Source organism: Ochotona princeps, chromosome 6 (genome assembly GCF_030435755.1).
Source record: "Ochotona princeps isolate mOchPri1 chromosome 6, mOchPri1.hap1, whole genome shotgun sequence".
Lineage (NCBI taxonomy): Eukaryota > Metazoa > Chordata > Mammalia > Lagomorpha > Ochotonidae > Ochotona > Ochotona princeps.
The window spans coordinates 56,159,020-56,177,465 of record NC_080837.1 but is presented as its reverse complement, the minus strand read 5'-3'; the positions used below and the strand labels follow the sequence as shown (position 1 = coordinate 56,177,465).

The window sequence follows — 18,446 nt, the reverse complement described above, 5'->3', positions numbered from 1 at the left end:
TGCAGGACATCCAGCCTGTGGCAGGTGTGAGGATGGAGGGGATGGCCTGAGAAGAAACCGAGTCGGAAGCAGTGCACGGCTGAGGTGGAGGCAAGAGCGGGACCACACCAAGTTTGAGTTGCTGAGGGTGCAGCAGGTGGAGGCGGCTAGTGGGTGATGAGAAGTGTGACAGTGGGTGGGCCAGGGCACGTTAGGCATCTGGAAGGACTAGTAGTGGGGTTCAGGGTGAGGTAAAATTTGCGGATCTCGGGCGTGCTTCACGTTGGCTGCTCAAGCTCGAGTAGAATTATAGGAGGGCACAAGCAGGAATGGGCCAGAGTGAGGCACTGGAAAAGCTGGGTTTTGTTTTTTTTTTTTAACTTCCGACTCCGCAGCTACTTTTCGGCTTCGCCAGTGGTCCTAGACGCTGCCCCCGGGGTTTTCACCTCCTCCGGAGACTCCCATCTCCGATGTGCTACAGAGCTGCTTCTCTTCCTTCAGGGTGAGGCCGCAGCTCCCGGGGAGATTTGGGACCCGCCCACCGGTTCCGCCCTCGTTCTGCAGGAGCCTTGTGCGCAAGCGCGCAGGAAGGACTTGGACGTACGAGAGGAAGTGGCGTGCGGACGCTTTCGGAGAGGCTTGGAGCAGTGGAGATCGACGCCACCAAAGGTTTGTGCGCGGCCCTAGGAGTCCGTTACCGGCCGCCATGAACCGGCTGTTGGATGACAACGACCCCTATGCGGTGGAAGAGCCCAGCGACGAGGACCCGGCTTTGAGCAGGTGGGCCCTGGGCCCCGCCCCACCCTGGTCTGCCAGGCTCCAGACCGAGGCTGAGGTTTGGCCGCCTCCCCTCGCTGCACCTGCTGAGCCGTGGGGTCCCCAGCTCCGCTCGCGGGGCCGGTGCTTGTTGCCCCCCGCCCTGTGTGGCCGTGGGTCGGGGATCCCCGGGCGGGGACACGCAGGCCCTGGGCAGGCTGACCCGGTGAGGCGGGAGGGAGAGGCCGCGGGCACGGCGCTCGTCCTGCACAGCCCTGTGGGCTCGAATCCTGCCTCTCAGCGAAGGCGAGGCGCTTCGCCTCGGTTTCTGAAGCAGAAGAAAGAACAGTAAACTGGGTCAGAAGCTTGTTACGAGATTTAAGGAACTTAACGCGCCCATCTCGAAGACTTAAGCTCCCATAAACAGACGAAGGCAGTAAGGCAGACTTGTCTGTGGACTGCAGTGGCCAGTCCTAAAATCCGTGTTCTCCACCGGCGTAACGTGAAGTCGGGGAAATAGCTGAAGTATGTGTGTTGGAAGGATGTGTGTATGGCTGAGGTGCAAGTGTTAGAGTCCGGGCTAAAGCCCCCGGACGTTAGGTGAGGTAGTCAACCCCCAGAGAATGACAAAGAGCCTCGCTGGTAATGCAAACAGCAAACAGAGTTTATTACTCCAGCATGCTGGGGCCAGACCGCACTTGGGGAACACAGGCCAGCCAAGTGGGGCGGTGGGACCCTGAACTAGCCCAAGACAGAACCTTATATAGGTCCTTTTGGGCTGGGAAATACATCAAAAGTAACAACTTTAGACATGTTAATTTTTATGACCTTCAGGCCCAGGCAGTCTGTTCTGTTCCCATACTCATTATCTGTGTGACTCATCCCATTCTCACACCCTTATCTTCCTCCCGTTCCTGGGACCACAGAAGAATTGTGCCCTTGCCCCCCTGCACCTGGGTTCACAACGTTGCAGGACAGCAAAGAACAGTTTTATCACTAATGCGGTATCCTCCCAAAGTCCAGGCGCCTCCTGGCCTAACAAAGCAGCAGTAGTTTTCTCCACACAAAGGAACCTCACACTGCCCAATAACATTTTACCCACACTCTAACACAGGCATGTGGGAGATGATGGAGAGAGATGTGGAGATGACAGAGAGATGCGGAGATGACGAAGAGAGACATGTGGAATCCGCAGGGATTCCTAGAAGGAAGAATTTTATCCTGTCTGGGGAAAACTTGCAGTTACACTACTGGGAATTCAGCTATTTTTTTTTTAAAGATTTATTCAGTTTATTACAAAGTCAGATATACAGAGAGGAGGAGAGACAGAGAGGAAGATCTTCCGTCCGATGATTCACTCCCCAAGTGAGCCGCAACGGGCCGGTGTGTGCCGATCCGATGCTGGGAACCAGGAACCTCTTCCGGGTCTCCCACACGGGTGCAGTGTCCCAATGCATTGGGCTGTCCTCGACTGCTTTCCCAGGCCACAAGCAGGGAGCTGGATGGCAAGTGGAGCTGCCAGGATTAGAACCAGCGCCCATATGGGATCCCGGGGCGTTCAAGGCGAGGACTTTAGCCGCTAGGCCACGCTGCCGGGCCCTATTCTTTTTTTTTTTTTTTTAATGTATCTATTTACTTGAAAGAGTTAAGCAGACAGAGATCTTCTATCTGCTGGTTCTCTTTCTGAATCTCTGCCAGAGACCAAGAGATGGGGGAAGGGGTGGAGGGAGACGATGCAAGGAAAGGCTGGTGGCAGGAGCACAAGTACTTGGGCCATCACTTGCTGCTTTGCAGGTGCGTTGGGACCAGGTTGCGCTGGACGCACTGAGTTGCTGGGACTTGAAGCAGGTGCTCCAGGTACAGGAAGCCAGTGTCTCACTGTACTACAACAGCTATGCCCTACTCATCCACTTTAAAACATTGGTTGTTTCTGTTACAGTTGTTGGTGGCATTGTACTTTATTTCCCATGCTTTCTCACTCTGGGGAAGGATGGCAACATGGGCTTTGTGTTGTAAAGAGGAGTTTGGGAAGCAGGCATTTGGACCACTAGTTGAAATGCCTACCTCGTGGGCTCACATCCCGCGTGGGAGGGCCTGGGTTCTGTTCCTGCTGCTGACTCCAGGTTCCTGTTAAAGCAGATTCTGGGAAGCAGTGGTGATGGCTCAAGAAACCAGTGGGAGACAGGATCGAGTTCCTTGGCCAGGCTGCGCTGCTGCAGGGATGTGGGATGGGCCCTGTGGAGAGGAGTGTGCGCTCTCTCTTTCTGTCAAAGCAAATAAGTAAATAAGTAGTATGGAACCGAAAGAGTGTTGTTATATGCATTGTCTGCTGAGCACTCTGTGCCAAAGGGTATTATTTTGAGAAGGCAAACTGATACTAGTGTTTGAGAGGGGTCTCATTAATTGGGACCAGCATCCTGGCACTGACATCCCATGTAGGCGCTGATGGTATGCTGGCTGCTCTGCTTCTGCTCCAGCTCCCTGCTTGTGGCCTGGGAAAGCATTCAAGGACGGCCCCAAAGCCTTGGGACCCTGTACCCGGTAGGAAACCTGGAAGAAGCTCCTTGCTTCAGAATGGCTCAGCTCTGGCTATTATAGCCACTTGGAGAAGAACTAGCAAATGGAAGAACTTTCTATCTCTTCATCCTGTAAATCTATTCTGCCTTACTGATAAAAATTAAAAATATTTTTTAAAAAGCCATATTTGGTCTTACACCACCAGATCCCACATCAGAGTCACTTCCACTCTCAGCTGGATAGCAGAGAAAGGATTATCTCCTTCCTCATCACTTCCAGCATCTTCCTCATCATCTTCTCCTTCAGACATAAGCAAATCCTCTGGTGGTGTAAGACCTAAACAGCCCTGTGTGCTTCAGGAGAACACAAGAATGGGCATGGAAAATGAAGAAAGCATGATGTCCTATGAGGGAGACGGTGGGGAGGCTTCCCATGGTTTGGGACAGAGAATTGGGATCGGGTAGGCTCTGTGCCACATTTAACAGACCTGCTGGACAAACTACCCGTTATTTTGTGATTTATTTGATTATGCAATGCCTTGTTCCTAAATGAATTTGAGGCAAATGAATATAGATTTTTGAAACCAACTATATGTCAGAAGCAATATGTGGTCTTATAATAAATGTGTTCTGTCCCTCCCCCATCCACCCAGGGGAAATAATAGGAAAATGGTAAGTTCCTTAGGACAAAATGGTAAGTTTCTTTTCATGCTTGGGATATGGTTCTGTGCATAGTAGGTGCTCAGCAAATGTTCCTAAAGCATTGGTTCCTCAACAGTTAAATTACTGAGTACCTGCTCCAAGGTAAACACTCCATCAGATCCTTTGGATGGAAAGGTAACTCAAAACATGTAAATGAATTACTGCAGTACTGTGAGATAAGTACAATTAAGAAGCTAGCTATAAAGTATAGGGGTAAATAGAAAAGTGATTATGTCTTGAAAAAAGTTGGGAAGTCTTGTCTTCTAGAGATCATTTTTAAGCTGATTGTTGGAAGAATTAGGGACTTGCCACATGGAAAAGTCCAGGCAGAATGTAACACAAAGTGAAAAGGCCAAAATCTAGGAATGACAGAGTGTGTTCCTAGTTTGTTTGTTTGTTTGATTGTACTGCCTTTGTTTCAGGAAGAATTTAAAGTAATTTATGTTCCAGTCTTTTCATACTGGAGTGGTTAGAGATGAGACTCAAAGATGGGAGGAAGTGTATTATCAAGAGTTTTGTAATTGATGCTTGAATATGAATTTTATATAATGGAAAACAAACCCAAGAGGACTGATAATCAGATTTATTGTGAATTTTCTGTATATTGAATGAATGAAGATAGAAATTGAAGATTAATATGTACATTTACATGATTTCATTTTTGTAAAAGGCAAAAGTGCATTTATGTGTGTTTATACATACCTGTATATACAAAGGAAAATGTTTCAAAGGATATACTTTAACTTGTTCACAGTGATAACCTCTGGGGAATGGGAGTAGAGGGAAGGGGATTTATGTGGCTGTTTGTATACTAGGTGGGATATTGTGCTTTTATTTCTGTATTTGAATTTTTAATAAATATGCATTATTTATAATAAAAAAGTCATATTTGGAAATACATAGAACTGGCTAATCTATTAAGTGAGACTAGCTATAGGTAATATGTGATCTATGTCTTTCAAATGTAGTCTTTTATAAAACTTAAAGTTGTTGGGAAAGTAGGTGTCTAGCCTACTGATTAAAGCATCTCTGTCCTGGATGGAGTGCCTGCATCCCAGGGCCTGCACTGCCTCTTGGCTGTGGTTCTATGTTAGTGCAGGCTCTGGGACACAGTACGTGCTGAATTCTTAGGGTGGGATGTGGAGGGCTGGGTGGAGGGTGGGTCTCTGCCACCCCCACACGAGGCTTGGGTTGAGTTCCAGGCCCTTGGCTTCAGCCTAGCCAACCCCAGCCGAGATCGGTGGTTGGGGAGTGAACCAGTGGGTGAAAGTGCTTTCTCTGTCTCTCACATAAGTAAATTTAGGAAAATTGATGGCTAGTGAGATGATGGGGCTTTCAGTTATTTTGCTTTGTAAATATTTATATATGTTTTCCTCTTTTGAACATGTGCTAGTTCTGAAGATGAAGTGGATGTGCTTTTACATGGAACTCCAGACCAAAAGCGAAAACTGCTCAGAGAATGTCTCACTGGAGAAAGTGAATCATCTAGTGAAGATGAATTTGAAAAAGAAATGGAAGCTGAGTTAAACTCTACCATAAAAACAATGGAGGACAAGCTGTCCTCTCTGGGAACAGGTGAACTTTGGCTTTAGTTGTCATCTGTATTTTTGTACTCTCCATAAAGACAGCAGCCTTGTGTGTGCTTGGTGTCTCTGTAGCACTTTCAGTAGCTGCTCAGGAAACACTGAGTGAAGAAATCAGTGTGGTCAGCTACTTGAGTTAGAATTTTCTTTCATGACTGTAGAGCAGTGTCCTGCTTTGTTAGCGACTTCACTACTGTGTGCTTTGCTTTTATAGTTTTCATGTCAGAATTTTTGTTTTGTTATTTTTTTAACTTCAGAATATTTTATTTAAAAGCCTGTGGAAGTACTTTTGGGATTAGATGGCACTGATGTAGTACTTTTAAAGAGGTGTCATTACCAGTTCTTGTTCATTTCATTATTTTTATTTTTTTTAAAGATCTTATTTATTTTTATTGGAAAAACAGATATACAGAAAGGAGGAGAGACAGAGAGGAAGATCTTCCGTCTGATGGTTCACTCCCAAGCGGCTGTAGTGGCTGGAGCTGAGCCAGTCCGAAGCCAGGAGCCTGGAACCTCTTCTGGGTCTCTCACACAGGTGCAGGGTCCCAAGGCATTAGGCCATCCTCTTCTACTTTCCCAGGCCACAGGCAGGGAGCTGGATGGGAAGTGGGGCTGCCGAGATAAGAACCAGCGCCCATGTGGGATTCTGGTGTGTGCAAGACGAAGACTTTAACTGCTAGGCTATCATGCTTGGCACTTGTTCATTCTAATAATAATGGGACATGCCTCCTTATTGTTCTTGGGCTCTGTGTAAAATGGCTAGCTTAGAAAGGGAGAGTTCTCTTTAGCATTAGCTTCCATGCTAAAAGGCAGAGGTTTGCTGGCTCCCTAACCAGAAATGGTTTTTTGTCTAGGTATGGTTGTGGGAAAGGGGAGAGAAAAACTTTCTCACGATTTGTATTATTTAATTTGTAATTGCTTAGGCCAAAGAAATGGAGTAAAGTCATTGATGTGGAAATATTCCCCACTCCAAACGAGGTTGTACATGAGTTGCTAGTCCCTTATGCAAGAACATGTGAAGGTTTTCTCTTGTTAATTATTTGTGGTTTACTCTGAATTAATTTCATTGCTGGTTTTGATAGGGTCTTCCTCAGGAAGTGGGAAAGGTGGAGCGGCTGTGACGAAGTACTATGATGATGTATATTTTGATTCTGATTCTGAGGAAGAAGACAGAGCAGGTGAGTGATGCACAGGTAGTTACCGGGGTTAGCAGTTACATTTTAGGAGGGAAGCTTTGCTTAGCAATTGTTTGATATCAAGACTGCTCTCTGAGTTTTATCTTTTAAGAAACTATAGGCTACTGATGTGGAAATGGAAGCAGAATTGATTAATCCAAGAAGCTGGGGTTGCAGCGCGTGAGGGCACAGCACCAGCATTATTGCCACCAGAGGAGAGGGTCTGGGCCCAGCAATTCCTTTGTCAGGATTCCTGGCTCCCTAGTGCTTTAGTTTCCTCACAATAGCAATATTTGCTTCCAAATAGTGTTTCTTTCTTTTTTTTCCCCAAGTAGTGTTTATTACTACTTAACTTATTTTCATATTTTTAGTTCACTCCCCAAATGGCTGCCATGGTTGGGCCTGGGCCTTGCCAAAACCAGGAGCCTGAAATTCCATCCAGGTCTCCGATGTGGGTGGCAGGGGGCTGGGGCCCACCCAAGTCCTTGGGCCGTCATCCACTGCTTTCCCAAACACGTTAGCAGAGGCCTGGGTTGGAAGTGGAGCAGATAGAATGTCCACTGACATTCTTATGGGAAGCTGGGATTCCTGGCAGTAGGTTGTTTTGTTTTTCAAATTTACTTATTTTTATTGGAAAGGCAGATATACAGAGAGAAAGAGAGACAGAGAGAAAGATTTTTTTCCACTGGCTCCCTCTCCAAGTGGCCGCAGTGGCTGGGGCTAAGCTGATCTGAAGCCAGGAGCCAGGAGCTTTTTGTGGGTCTCTTCACGCAGGTACAGGGTCCAAAGGCTTTGGGCCGTCCTCTACTGCTTTGCTAGATCGCAGGCAGGGAGCTGCATGGGAATGGAGCAGGTGGGCCATGAACCAGCACCCATATGGGATCCCAGTGCATGCAAGGCAAGGATTTAGCTACTAGGTTACTACTCTGGGCACCCTGACGTCAGTTTTAACCCACTGTGCTGTAGAGGCAGCCCCTTTATTTTTATTTTGAAAAATTTATTTGAAAGACAGAGATGGAGATGGATGTAAAGAGAATATCGCTCCACTGGTTCACTCCCCAGATGTCTGCAGCAGATGTGAAGACATCTGGAGCAGGGTGAAGACAGAAGCCTAGAATCCCATCTCGGTTTCTTAGCAGGCAGCTGTGTCAGAAGCAGATAGCCAGGGCTTCAACCAGTACTCCAACCATGGGATGCCAGTGTCATAAGCAGAAGCTTAGATCACTGTGCTAAACTCTTGCCTCCAACTTTATATTTTTGCAGGTTAAATAGCACTTAATTACTGATTTGCCAGAGTACATTTTTTTCCTTTTTTTTAAAGATTTATTTGTTTGTTTTAAAGATCTATTTATTTTTTATTGGAAAGTTAGATTTACAGAGAGGAGAGACAGAGGAAGATCTTTCGTCTGCTGGTTCACTCCCCAAGTATCTGCAGTGGCTGGAGCTGAGCTGATTCAAAGCCAGGAACCCGAGCTTCTTCAGGATCTCCCATGCTGGTGCAGGGTCCAAGGCTTTGGGCCATCCTTGACTGCTTTCCCAAGTCACATGCAGGGAGCTGGAAGGGAAGTGGAACAGCCAGGACATGAACTGGCACCCATATGGGATCCCTGTGCATGCAAGATGAGTACTTTACTGTGCCAGGTCTGAGATTTATTTGTTTTTTTTGGGAAGGCAGATTCAGAAAGAAGGAGATACAGGGAGAAAGATCTTCTGTCTGCTGGTTCTCTTCCCAAATGGCTGCTACGGCTGGAGCTGAGCTGATCTGAAGCCAGGAGCCTGGAGTTTTCTCCTGGTCTCCCATGTGGTTGCAGGATCCCAAGGCTTTGGGCCATCCTAAATTGCTTACTCAGTCCACAAGCAAGGAACTGGAATAGAAGTGGAGTAGCTGGGGCATGAACTGGTGCCCATATGGTATCCTGGCATATGCAAGGCAAGAATTTAGCTACTGAGCCATTGCACTGAGCCCGCCAGAGTACATTTTTAAAATCTAGTGTATGTGGATAGCTGTGGTGGTTTTTCCCCAACTCATTTTTGAAGTATTTTTCTTCTGATTTTAGTAACATCAGATTTATTTTATTTATTTGATTTTTTGAGGGGCAGAGGGACGAAAGTGCTCTGATCTGCTAATCTGTAGTGGCTGAGGCAGAGCTGGGGTCAGACCAGGGAGCCAGTCAGTCCTAAGCCAGTAGAGCTGGCAGGAAGCTAGGTGCTTGAGCTATCACAACTGTCTCTTAGGATTTGGGTGAACTTGAAATTGGAGCCAGGAGCCAGAACTGGGATCTGAACCTAGCTGCTCTGATCACTCTGATGCGGCCACCACAGCGGGAGAGGGTCTGCTTCAGAATAGGGGACCCCAGGACTTAAGCCATCCTTTGCTGCTTTCCCGGGCCGTAAGCAGGGAGCGGGTGGAAAGTGGAGCAGCTGGGACATGAATCAATGCCCACATGGGATGCCGCACCACAGGTGGAGCTTAACTTGCTGTGCCATGGTGCCAGCCCCTCCTGATAGATTTTAAGTGATCCTTTTGAGACTAAATTTTTGTTATCTGTAGCCCTGGAAATACAAGTTTTTGATGAAGAAGTAGTTTTTGCCTGCTGTATCATCTTTGTTTTAGTGACCTGGTGATTGGATGAGAACTTTACTTGAATGACTTCTAAAGTTTTTCTCTAAACTTTCTAAAGAAGGAAAAATAAAAAATATGTAGTTAGGGAGATTGGATTCTTCATTATGCATAAGAAATGTGAAGTTTCAACTTTATACTTAGCCATAATCCTGAACATTTTGAAAATTAGCAGGGGAGACCAAGAAAAAAAAGAAGAAACAATACAGGATTCCAACAAATGATGAGTTACTGTATGATCCTGAAAAAGACAACAGAGATCAGGCCTGGGTTGATGCACAGAGAAGAGGGTAAGAATTTTTATTATTATTATTATTATTTTGTTTTATGACACAGTTTCATAGGCTCTGGGATTCCCCCAACCCCTCCCCAAACCCTCCCCCCATGTAGGATTCCTCCGCATTGTTGCAGTAGTGCAGTTCATAACCAGTCATGATTCCTTCATTGCGGGCATGTACCATGCATAGAGTCCAGCGTTTTATTGTCCAGATAAATTCAACAGTTTCACTGGGAGACCATCCCTGGTCTGAAAGTAGTGCTGGCAGAATATCATCCCCTCCAATGAAAAGCCACAACACAACATCAACAACAATTTACCACATCATGGAGTTAATTGATATGGTATTAAGTGACCAATATGTTAGAAAATGCAAGTTCGTTTTTTTTTTTAAAGATTTATTTATTTTATTACAAAGTCAGATATACAGAGAGCCGTCTGATGATTCACTGTCCAAGTGAGCGCAACAGCCGGTGTGTGCCGATCCGGAGCCGGGAGCCAGGAACCTCCTCCGGGTCTCCCACGCGGGTGCAGGGTCCCAATGGATTGGGCCGTCCTTGACTGCTTTCCCAGGCCACAAGCAGGGAGCTGGATGGGAGGTGGAGCTGCCGGGATTAGAACCGGTGCCCATATGGGATCCCGGGGCGTTCAAGGTGAGGACTTTAGCTGCTAGGACACGCCGCCGGGCCCAGAAAATGCAAGTTCTTAACCACGTTCTGTGACTACTTCATTGACATTTTTTTTTTTTAAGATTTATTTATTTTATTACAAAGTCAGATATACAGAGAGGAGAGACAGAGAGGAAGATCTTCTGTCCATTGATTCACTCCCCAAGTGAGCCGCAACGGCCAGTGTGCGCCAATCCGATGCCGGGAACCAGGAACCCCTTCCGGGTCTCCCACACGGGTGCAGGGTCCCAATGCATTGGGCCATCCTCGACTGCTTTCCCAGGCCACAGGCAGGGAGCTGGATCGGAAGTGGAGCTGCCGGGATTAGAACCAGCGCCCATATGGGATCCCGGTGTGTTCAAGGTGAGGACTTTAGCCGCTAAGCTACGCCGCCGGGCCCCTACTTCATTGACATTTCAATTTTAGTTTATACACAACCGGCTGCTATATGCCTAAAAGTGGTTATAGGGTACTATTCAGCTGTCTTGTGTCTATTTTCTTTTTTTTTTAAAGATTTATTTATTTCATTTCAAAGTCAGATATACAGAGAGGAGAGACAGAGAGGAAGATCTTCCGTCCGATGATTCACTCCCCAAGTGAGCCACAATGGGCCGGTGTGCGCCGATCCGATGCCGGGAGCCAGGAACCTCCTCCGGGTCTCCCACGCGGGTGCAGGGTCCCAATGCATTGGACCGTCCTTGACTGCTTTCCCAGGCCACAAGCAGGGAGCTGGATGGGAGGTGGAGCTGCTGGGATTAGAACTGGCGCCCATATGGGATCCCGGGGCATTCAAGGTGAGGACTTTAGCCGCTAGGCCACGCCACCGGGCCCCAGCTTATAGTTTTAAAGTGTGATTTTTACTGAACTTGGCGAATTTTAGGATAGCCCAAACAAGCTTATAACTCTAGCAAGGCATATGTTAACAATTGAGGCGCAGAACAGTTTTAGGAGGGGTGTGCAGAGAAATCCTCAATGCCTTAGTGAGGAGTAACTAATCTTTGTGTCCTACCTAGTAAGGTATATGTGAGTCCAAGCTGACTATTTCCTGTCTGTTCTAAGATTTCTTTATTGGTCTCTGTCTATCTGATCTGATTTTGGGGGGGCTCCGGAACAACCATGATGGTCATTGCAAGAGAGGGTGGGGATCCAAAGTTGAAACTAAGTTAGGACCAGAGAAAGCTCCTCTCCCAGGTCCTGAAGGAAATTTACTGTTCTTCTGTTTCTGAGGACTGCTTAGGGCTCCTGGCTGTTGTCCCAATGACATTAGATCCTGTGAGGAAGGATCTGGGCTGCTTCTATCCCGAGTAGGAGGTGTGATAGGGAATGGATAACCTGAAGAGTTCTTGGCCTACGAGGACACTCCAATTCCCCGTGATCTCCTTGGCAGTTGGTATATAGTCCTTGGTGCCCATACTGATAGTCCTAGGTGAGGATCCGGGAGTCTCCAGGGTTGGGATACAAGCCTTCTCCTGTCTTCCTGCTCCACTCTGGGGTCCCCTCCTGCTCTGTGCATATGACCTCCTGTTAAGAGGCTGTCAGGATCGCTCTTGGATCCCATTGTATGTCTTAATAGTTTTTGCTAATGTCTAAAACAGATTCGAGTCTGGTGTCTGTAAGTTACCTATTATAATCTTAACATCTTCCTCACACACTCTTAAGAAGGTGGAGGATTTCTCTGCTCTCCGGCCCCATTTCCGAGTAGCATAGGGTATTAAAAGCATATCAGGTTTTTCAGTTCTTTGATGTAGATCATAAGCAGTCTGACTCTCATTGATTGTTGGTTTATTGGTTACATCACAAAATCGTATTGCATGGGGGTGAGAATTTAAATTTAGGGCCTGGCGCAGTGGCCTAGTGGCTTAAGTCCTCACCTTGAACGCCCTGGGATCCCATATGGGCGCTGGTTCTAATCCCGGCAGCTCCACTTCCCATCCAGCTCCTTGCTTGTGGCTTGGGAAGGCAGTTGAGTTTGGCCCAAAGCCTTGCACCCTGAACTCGTGTGGGAGACTTGGAGGAAGTTCCTGGCTCCTGGCTTCAGCTTGGTGCAGCACCAGCTGTTGCGCTCACTTGGGGAGTGACTCATCGGATGGAAGATTTTCCTCTGTATCTCTCCTCTCTGTATATCCGACTTTATAATAAAAAATAAATCTTAAAAAAATAATTTAAATTTAGTATTTATTTAGAATTTTTAGAAAAAAGATAATTTTGGCTACTTTTATATTTTAATGTATTGAGGGGGCTATAAAAAGTTTATGTAAAGTGTGTATTTTTTTTTTAAGATTTATTTATTTTTATTGGAAAGTGAGATTTACACAGAAGAGGAGAGACGAAGAGGAAGATCTTCCATCTGATGATTCACTCCCCAAGTAGTCGCAACTGCGTTGACCTGTAGCCAGAAACCTGGACCTCTTCCGGGTCTTTCACACGGGTGGTGCAGGGTCCCAAGCCTTAGGGATGTCCTCGACTGCTTTCCCAGGCCACAGGCAGGGAGTTGTATGGCAAGCAGGGCTGCCAGGATTAGAACCGGTGCCCATATGGGATCCCGGGGCTTGTGCAAAGTGAAGACTTTAGCTGCTAGGCTACCACGCTGGACCCTTGAATGCAAATCTTAACATTTATTTATTTGAAAGGCTGATGGAGAGATCTGTTTATTGGTTCACTTAATCAGTGTCTCAGAATGCTAGGCCCAAACATGAATTTTTTTTTTTCTTTTTCCTCTTTTAAGAGTGTTCATTTGAAAGGTAGAGTGGCGGAGATAGAGAGATTCCATCTTCTTGCTCACTGCCCCATGAATGACAGGACCCTGAGTTCCAGGCCCACTGGCAGGAAGCTGGGTGGGAAGTAGAGGTGGGACTCAGCCCCGACACCCTGACCTGGGATGTGTGTGTGCCTTGTCCACTCCTGAAATGTTTAAACTCCGTGCTCCATGAAGTTTTTGATACTTAGAAAACAAAACAAAACATTATTTATTTGAAATGCACAGTTAAAAAGAGAGAAAGAAAGACAGACAGATCTTCCATCTACTGGTTCATTCCCCAGATAGCTGCGACAGCCACAGCTGAGCTGATCTAAAGCCAGGAGCCAGAAACTACTGGGTCTCCCAGATGAGTGCAGGGGCCAAGGAGGGCAGGGAGCTGGTTTGGAGTTGGACTGTGGGATTTGAACCAGTGCCCATATGGGGTGCTGATGCTGTAGACAGGGGCTTAACTTACAATACTGCCGTGCCAGTGCCTTCCATATTTCTGAATCTCCCTTATGTTTGATTATTCAGGTGTTTTCCACTTTGGCCTTTGGGGACCCTTTCGCTTGGCTCCTGTTCCTTTGATACAGTCTTCTCATTGTGTTTTTGTGTGTTTAATGCTTCCTGACTTTCCGCGTCTGTAAGAACTCTGGCTGTGTTCCATGTAGTGACAGAGACTCAAGTACTTGAGCCATTATCTGCTGCCCCTCAGCTTGCGCATTAGCAGGAAGTTGGATAAAGAAGCTAGCCTGAGGGCCCGACGGCGTGGCCTAGCGGCTAAAGTCCTAGCCTTGAATTCCCTGGGATCCCATATGGGCGCCGGTTCTAATCCCGGCAGCTCCACTTCCCATCCAGCTCCCTGCTTGCGGGCTGGGAAAGCAGTCGAGGACGGCCCAATGCTTTGGGGCACTGCACCCGCGTGGGAGACCCGGAAGAGGTTCCTGGTTCCGGGCATCGGATTGGCGCGCACCGGCCCGTTGCGGCTCACTGGGGGAGTGAATCATCGGACGGAAGATCTTCCTTTCTGTCTCTCCTCCTCTCAGTATATCTGACTTTGTAATAAAAATAAAATCTTAAAAAAAAAAAAAAAAAAAAAAAAGAAGCTAGCCTGAACTTAAACCTGGCCTTTCTGATATGCACTGGAGGTATCCCAAGTGACGCCTAAGCCACTGTGCCACAATACCTTGTGCTTGTCTTGTGTGCCTCATTCTTGGAGTCAGCTATTCCTCCAGGTAGTCTTTTTGGAGGGTAGCACTAAAAAAGCAAGTTGAGGTTCAGGTATGTCCTTCCCCTCCCACACTATCTTTTTCTGTTCCAGCTACCATGGGTTTGGCCTGCAGAGACCACGCCAGCAACAGCAGCCGGTTCCCAGTAGTGACGCTGTGCTGAACTGCCCTGCCTGCATGACGACCCTGTGCCTGGACTGCCAGAGGTAACGTGAGTGCTTACATGCACCCCGAGAAAAGAAAGCAACCCGTGATGCTTTGTTTAAGTCAGAAGTAGACTTTTTTTTTTTTCCAGGTTTGTTTATTTTATTTGAAAGTCAGGATTAGAGGGCCAGTGAGCAAGCTTTCATCTGCAGGTTTGCTCCTCAGATGGTTGTAAAGGCTGGGCTGACACGAAGTTGGGAGCTGGAAGCTTCTCCGGATCTCCCACATGTTTGCAGGCGCCCACGGACTTGAGCTACCCTCCTCTGCTTTCCCAGGCCATTATCAGGGAGCTGGATTGGAAGTGGAGCAGCCAGGAATTGACCTGGCGTCCACATGGAATGTCAGTACTGCAGGAAGAGGATTAGCTTGCTGTGCCAGTATGCCAGCCCCAAAAGTAAACTTTTTTTTTTTAAAAGATTTATTCATTTTATTACAAAGTCAGATATACAGAGAGGAGGAGAGACAGAGAGGAAGATCTTCCGTCCGATGATTTACTCCCCAAGTGAGCCGCAACGGGCAGATGCGCGCCAATCCGATGCCGGGAACCTGGAACCTCTTCCGGGTCTCCCATGGGGGTGCAGTGTCCCAATGCATTGGGCCGTCCTCAACTGCTTTCCCAGGCCACAAGCAGGGAGCTGGATGGGAAGTGGAGCTGCCGGGATTAGAATCGGCGCCCATATGGGATCCCGGGGCGTTCAAGGTTAGGACTTTAGCCGCTAGGCCACGATGCTGGGCCCGATTTATTTATTTTTATTGCAAAGTCAGATATATATAAAGGAAGAGAGGCAGAGGAAGATCTTCTGCTGGTTCACTCCCCAAGTGGCTGCTATGGCTGGAGCTGCGCTGATCCAAAGCCAGGAGCCAGGAACCTCAATCCTCTTCCAGATCTCCCACGCAGACACACAGTCCCAAGACTGTGCTGTCCTCAGCTGCTTTCCCAGGGCACAAGCAGTTAGCTGGATGGGAAGCGGGGCTGCCAGGACACGAATTTTCACCCATATGGGATCTCAGCGCTTGCAAGGCGAGGTCTTTAGCTGCTAGGCTACTGCACTGGGCCCTGTACGCACATTCTTGATGCTGCATGATTAATCTCTTTTTAAAAAAATTTAACTTTGGGCCCGGCGACGTGGCCTAGCGGCTTAAGTCCTCACCTTGAACGCCCTGGGATCCCATATGGGCGCCAGTTCTAATCCCGGCAGCTCCACCTCCCATCCAGCTCCCTGCTTGTGGCCTGGGAAAGCAGTGGAGGACGGCCCAAAGCTTTGGGATCCTGCACCCGCGTGGGAGACCCGGAAGAGGTTCCTGGTTCCCGGCATCGGATTGGTGCGCACCGGCCGTTGCGGCTCACTTGGGGAGTGAATCAATGGACGGAAGATCTTCCTCTCTGTCTCTCCTCCTCTGTGTATATCTGAGTTTGTAATAAACTGAATAAATCTTAAAAAAAAATTAACCTTATTGTTTTAAAAATTTTTCATCATATCGGAGGTTTGTTCCCACCACTTACCTTTGATTGGTATTTCAGTAAGTCTTGGTATTTTCAAATTTTGTATAAATGGATAACTGATAGAATAGAACATAAATGCCAGTTTTTCATTTCATTTTCCTCTTAGGCATGAATCTTATAAAACTCAGTATAGAGCGATGTTCGTGATGAATTGCTCTGTCAACAAGGAGGAGGTTCTAAGATACAAAGCCCCGGAGAATAGGAAGAGATGGCGAGGCCGGAAGAAGATGAGGTCTAACCAGGAAGACGCTGTGCAGCAGGTGGAGACGGCTGTGGAGGAAACCTACCACCCGGTGCTGTGCTCCGAGTGCTCCACGGAGGTGGCTGTCTTTGACAAGGATGAAGTCTTTCACTTCTTCAACGTTTTAGCAAGCCATTCCTAAACAGTGTGACTCCACTCACTGCCTGATGCGGCATCTGGACGGTTCCCTTGCTCCTGCCTGCTCGTTGTTGTAGTAGGAGTTGTCACCTGAGGAAGTGGTATCTTGTCTTATGGATGAGAACAGTTATCAGCCTTCATCATTTCTCCCTCTTTTTTATCCTGTAATTTCATCTCTTCCTGATACCGACAGGACTAATATTCTGTCTTTTTGATGGACATTTGGAAACTGTGGGGTTTTTCTCTTATTAAAGCTCTTTAGAACTGAAATAGTTTGGAGTTGGAAGTAATCTTTGTTTCTGAGTTTTGTCGCCGCCGCTCAGCAGCAGCGACACTAAAAACACCGAGTCATACTCTTGTAGGTCCGGGGAAAACTGGCAAAAACGGCTGTGTTTAAAAACCTTTTCTCCGCTGCTCCTGTCCCCATTTGTCTAAGCTTTCCTACCCGCTTCTTCCGCCACCCTTCCTCCCGTTTTCCGCCACCCTTCTTCCCACATTTCTTCCCGTACTCTCTCTGCTTCATTCCCCAGTCTGCTCGTCGCCCCCCAGTCTCCTTGTCGCCCCTAGTAGTCTCTGCGTCGCCCCTAGTAGTCTCTGCGTCGCCCCCCAGTCTTCTACTGTCCATCCGTTCCAGTTGTGCCCTGTTCCCCGTCTTCGTCCGTCTTCGTCCATCCGTCCGTCCGAGTGCAGCTTTTACCGGCTATTCTTATATCATTTTTCCACCAATCACTTCTGCCTGTGGTCCACGGAGCTATCTGATAGGCCAGCAATCACAGCGGGGGAACTAGCCTATCCTGTTTACCTGCTGGTGAGACAAATCCCGCCTCCTGGCCCTCGGCCAGCCGCCATCTTGTGACCACCTAACATGCACGTGAGCTCAGCCGCTCCCCACAGTTTTGTTAATAATTATTGTTATTTTTAAAAATTTATTTATTTTTATTGGAAAGTCAGATGTACAGAGAGGAGGAGAGACAGAAAGGAAGATCTTCCGTCCAATGATTCACTCAGTAAGTGAGCTCAACGGCCAGTGTTGTGCTGATCTGAAGCCAGGAGCCTGGAGCCTCCTCTGGGTCTCCCACGTGGATACAGGGTCCCAAGGCTGCTGGGATCCCGGCGTCGTTCAAGGTGAGGACTTTAGTCGCTATGCTATCACTCCGGGCCCAATGAGGCCTAGTTTTCTTAACACATGTGTAGTGATTGCTTGCAGAGGTCGGGAGTTAATAAGACTTGAGGGAGTTTCTGTCTATTAAGGGAAACTATCCTGCTTGCCTCTGGTTTTGTCAAAAAAAACTTAAATTTCTAAAATTTGTTTTTATTCATTTGGAAGGCACAGGAGAGAGATGTTCCATTTGCTGGTTCGCTCCCCCTAACCCCCCGCCCCAAGTGCTTGCAGTGTCTGGAGGTGAGTTAAGGCACAGCTAACATCCTGGGACTTGGTCCGGGTTGCCCACGTGAGTGGCAGAGGTTCAGCAGAGTACCTGAGCCATCACTTGCTGCTTCCCAGTGTACACAGTAACAGGGAGCTGAGACTTGAACCTGGGCACTTCCAGTGTGGGATGTGCATGTCTTGAATAGTGTCTTTATTTTACTTTTAAAAATTTATTTGAGGGCCCAGCATGGTAGCCTAGTGGCTGAAGTCCTTGCCTTGAACACACCAGAATACCATATGGGCGCCGGTTCTAATCCCAGCAGCTCCACTTCCCATCCAGCTGCTTGCTTATGGCTTGGGAAAGCTGTTGAGTTTGGCCCAAAGCCTTGGGACCCTGCACCCGCGTGGGAGACCTGTACAAGGCTCCGGGCTCCTGGCTTCGGGCTCCTGGCTTCGGATCAGCGCAGCTCCGGCCGTTGCAGCTCAGTTGGGGAGTGAATCATCAGACTGAAGATCTTCCTTTCTGTCTCTCCTCCTCTCTCTATTTATCTGACTCTGCAATAAAAATAACCAAATCTTAAAAAAAAAAAATTATTTGAAAAAGTTATAAAGGGGAAAAAAAGAAAGAGATCTCCATCCACTGGTTCACTCTTTACGTGGCCTGAGTGGCCAGAGCTGGTTCAGGCTGAAGCTAGGAGTTTCTGGGTCTCCAATGTAGGTGGCAAGGGCTCAGGTGCTTGGGCCATCC

The 18,446-nt window shown here is 47.6% G+C and overlaps 1 protein-coding gene across 2 annotated transcripts; it reads left to right on the top strand.

The window, feature by feature from the left end:
• The first annotated feature begins 640 nt into the window (after nt 1–640).
• EAPP (E2F associated phosphoprotein) lies at nt 641–16,339 on the top strand. Of its 2 annotated transcripts, none has more exons than XM_012926859.2 (6): nt 641–759; nt 5,347–5,528; nt 6,619–6,714; nt 9,507–9,621; nt 14,335–14,448; nt 16,057–16,339. In XM_012926859.2, exons 1-6 carry the CDS (start codon nt 686–688, stop codon nt 16,331–16,333), a joined length of 858 nt encoding a protein of 285 aa, XP_012782313.2. In that variant the 5' UTR covers nt 641–685; the 3' UTR covers nt 16,334–16,339. The 2 variants fall into 2 exon arrangements, with proteins under 2 accessions (XP_012782313.2, XP_004584803.2); XM_004584746.3 differs by having other exon boundaries at nt 9,504–9,621.
• Nucleotides 16,340–18,446: the final 2,107 nt, after the last annotated feature.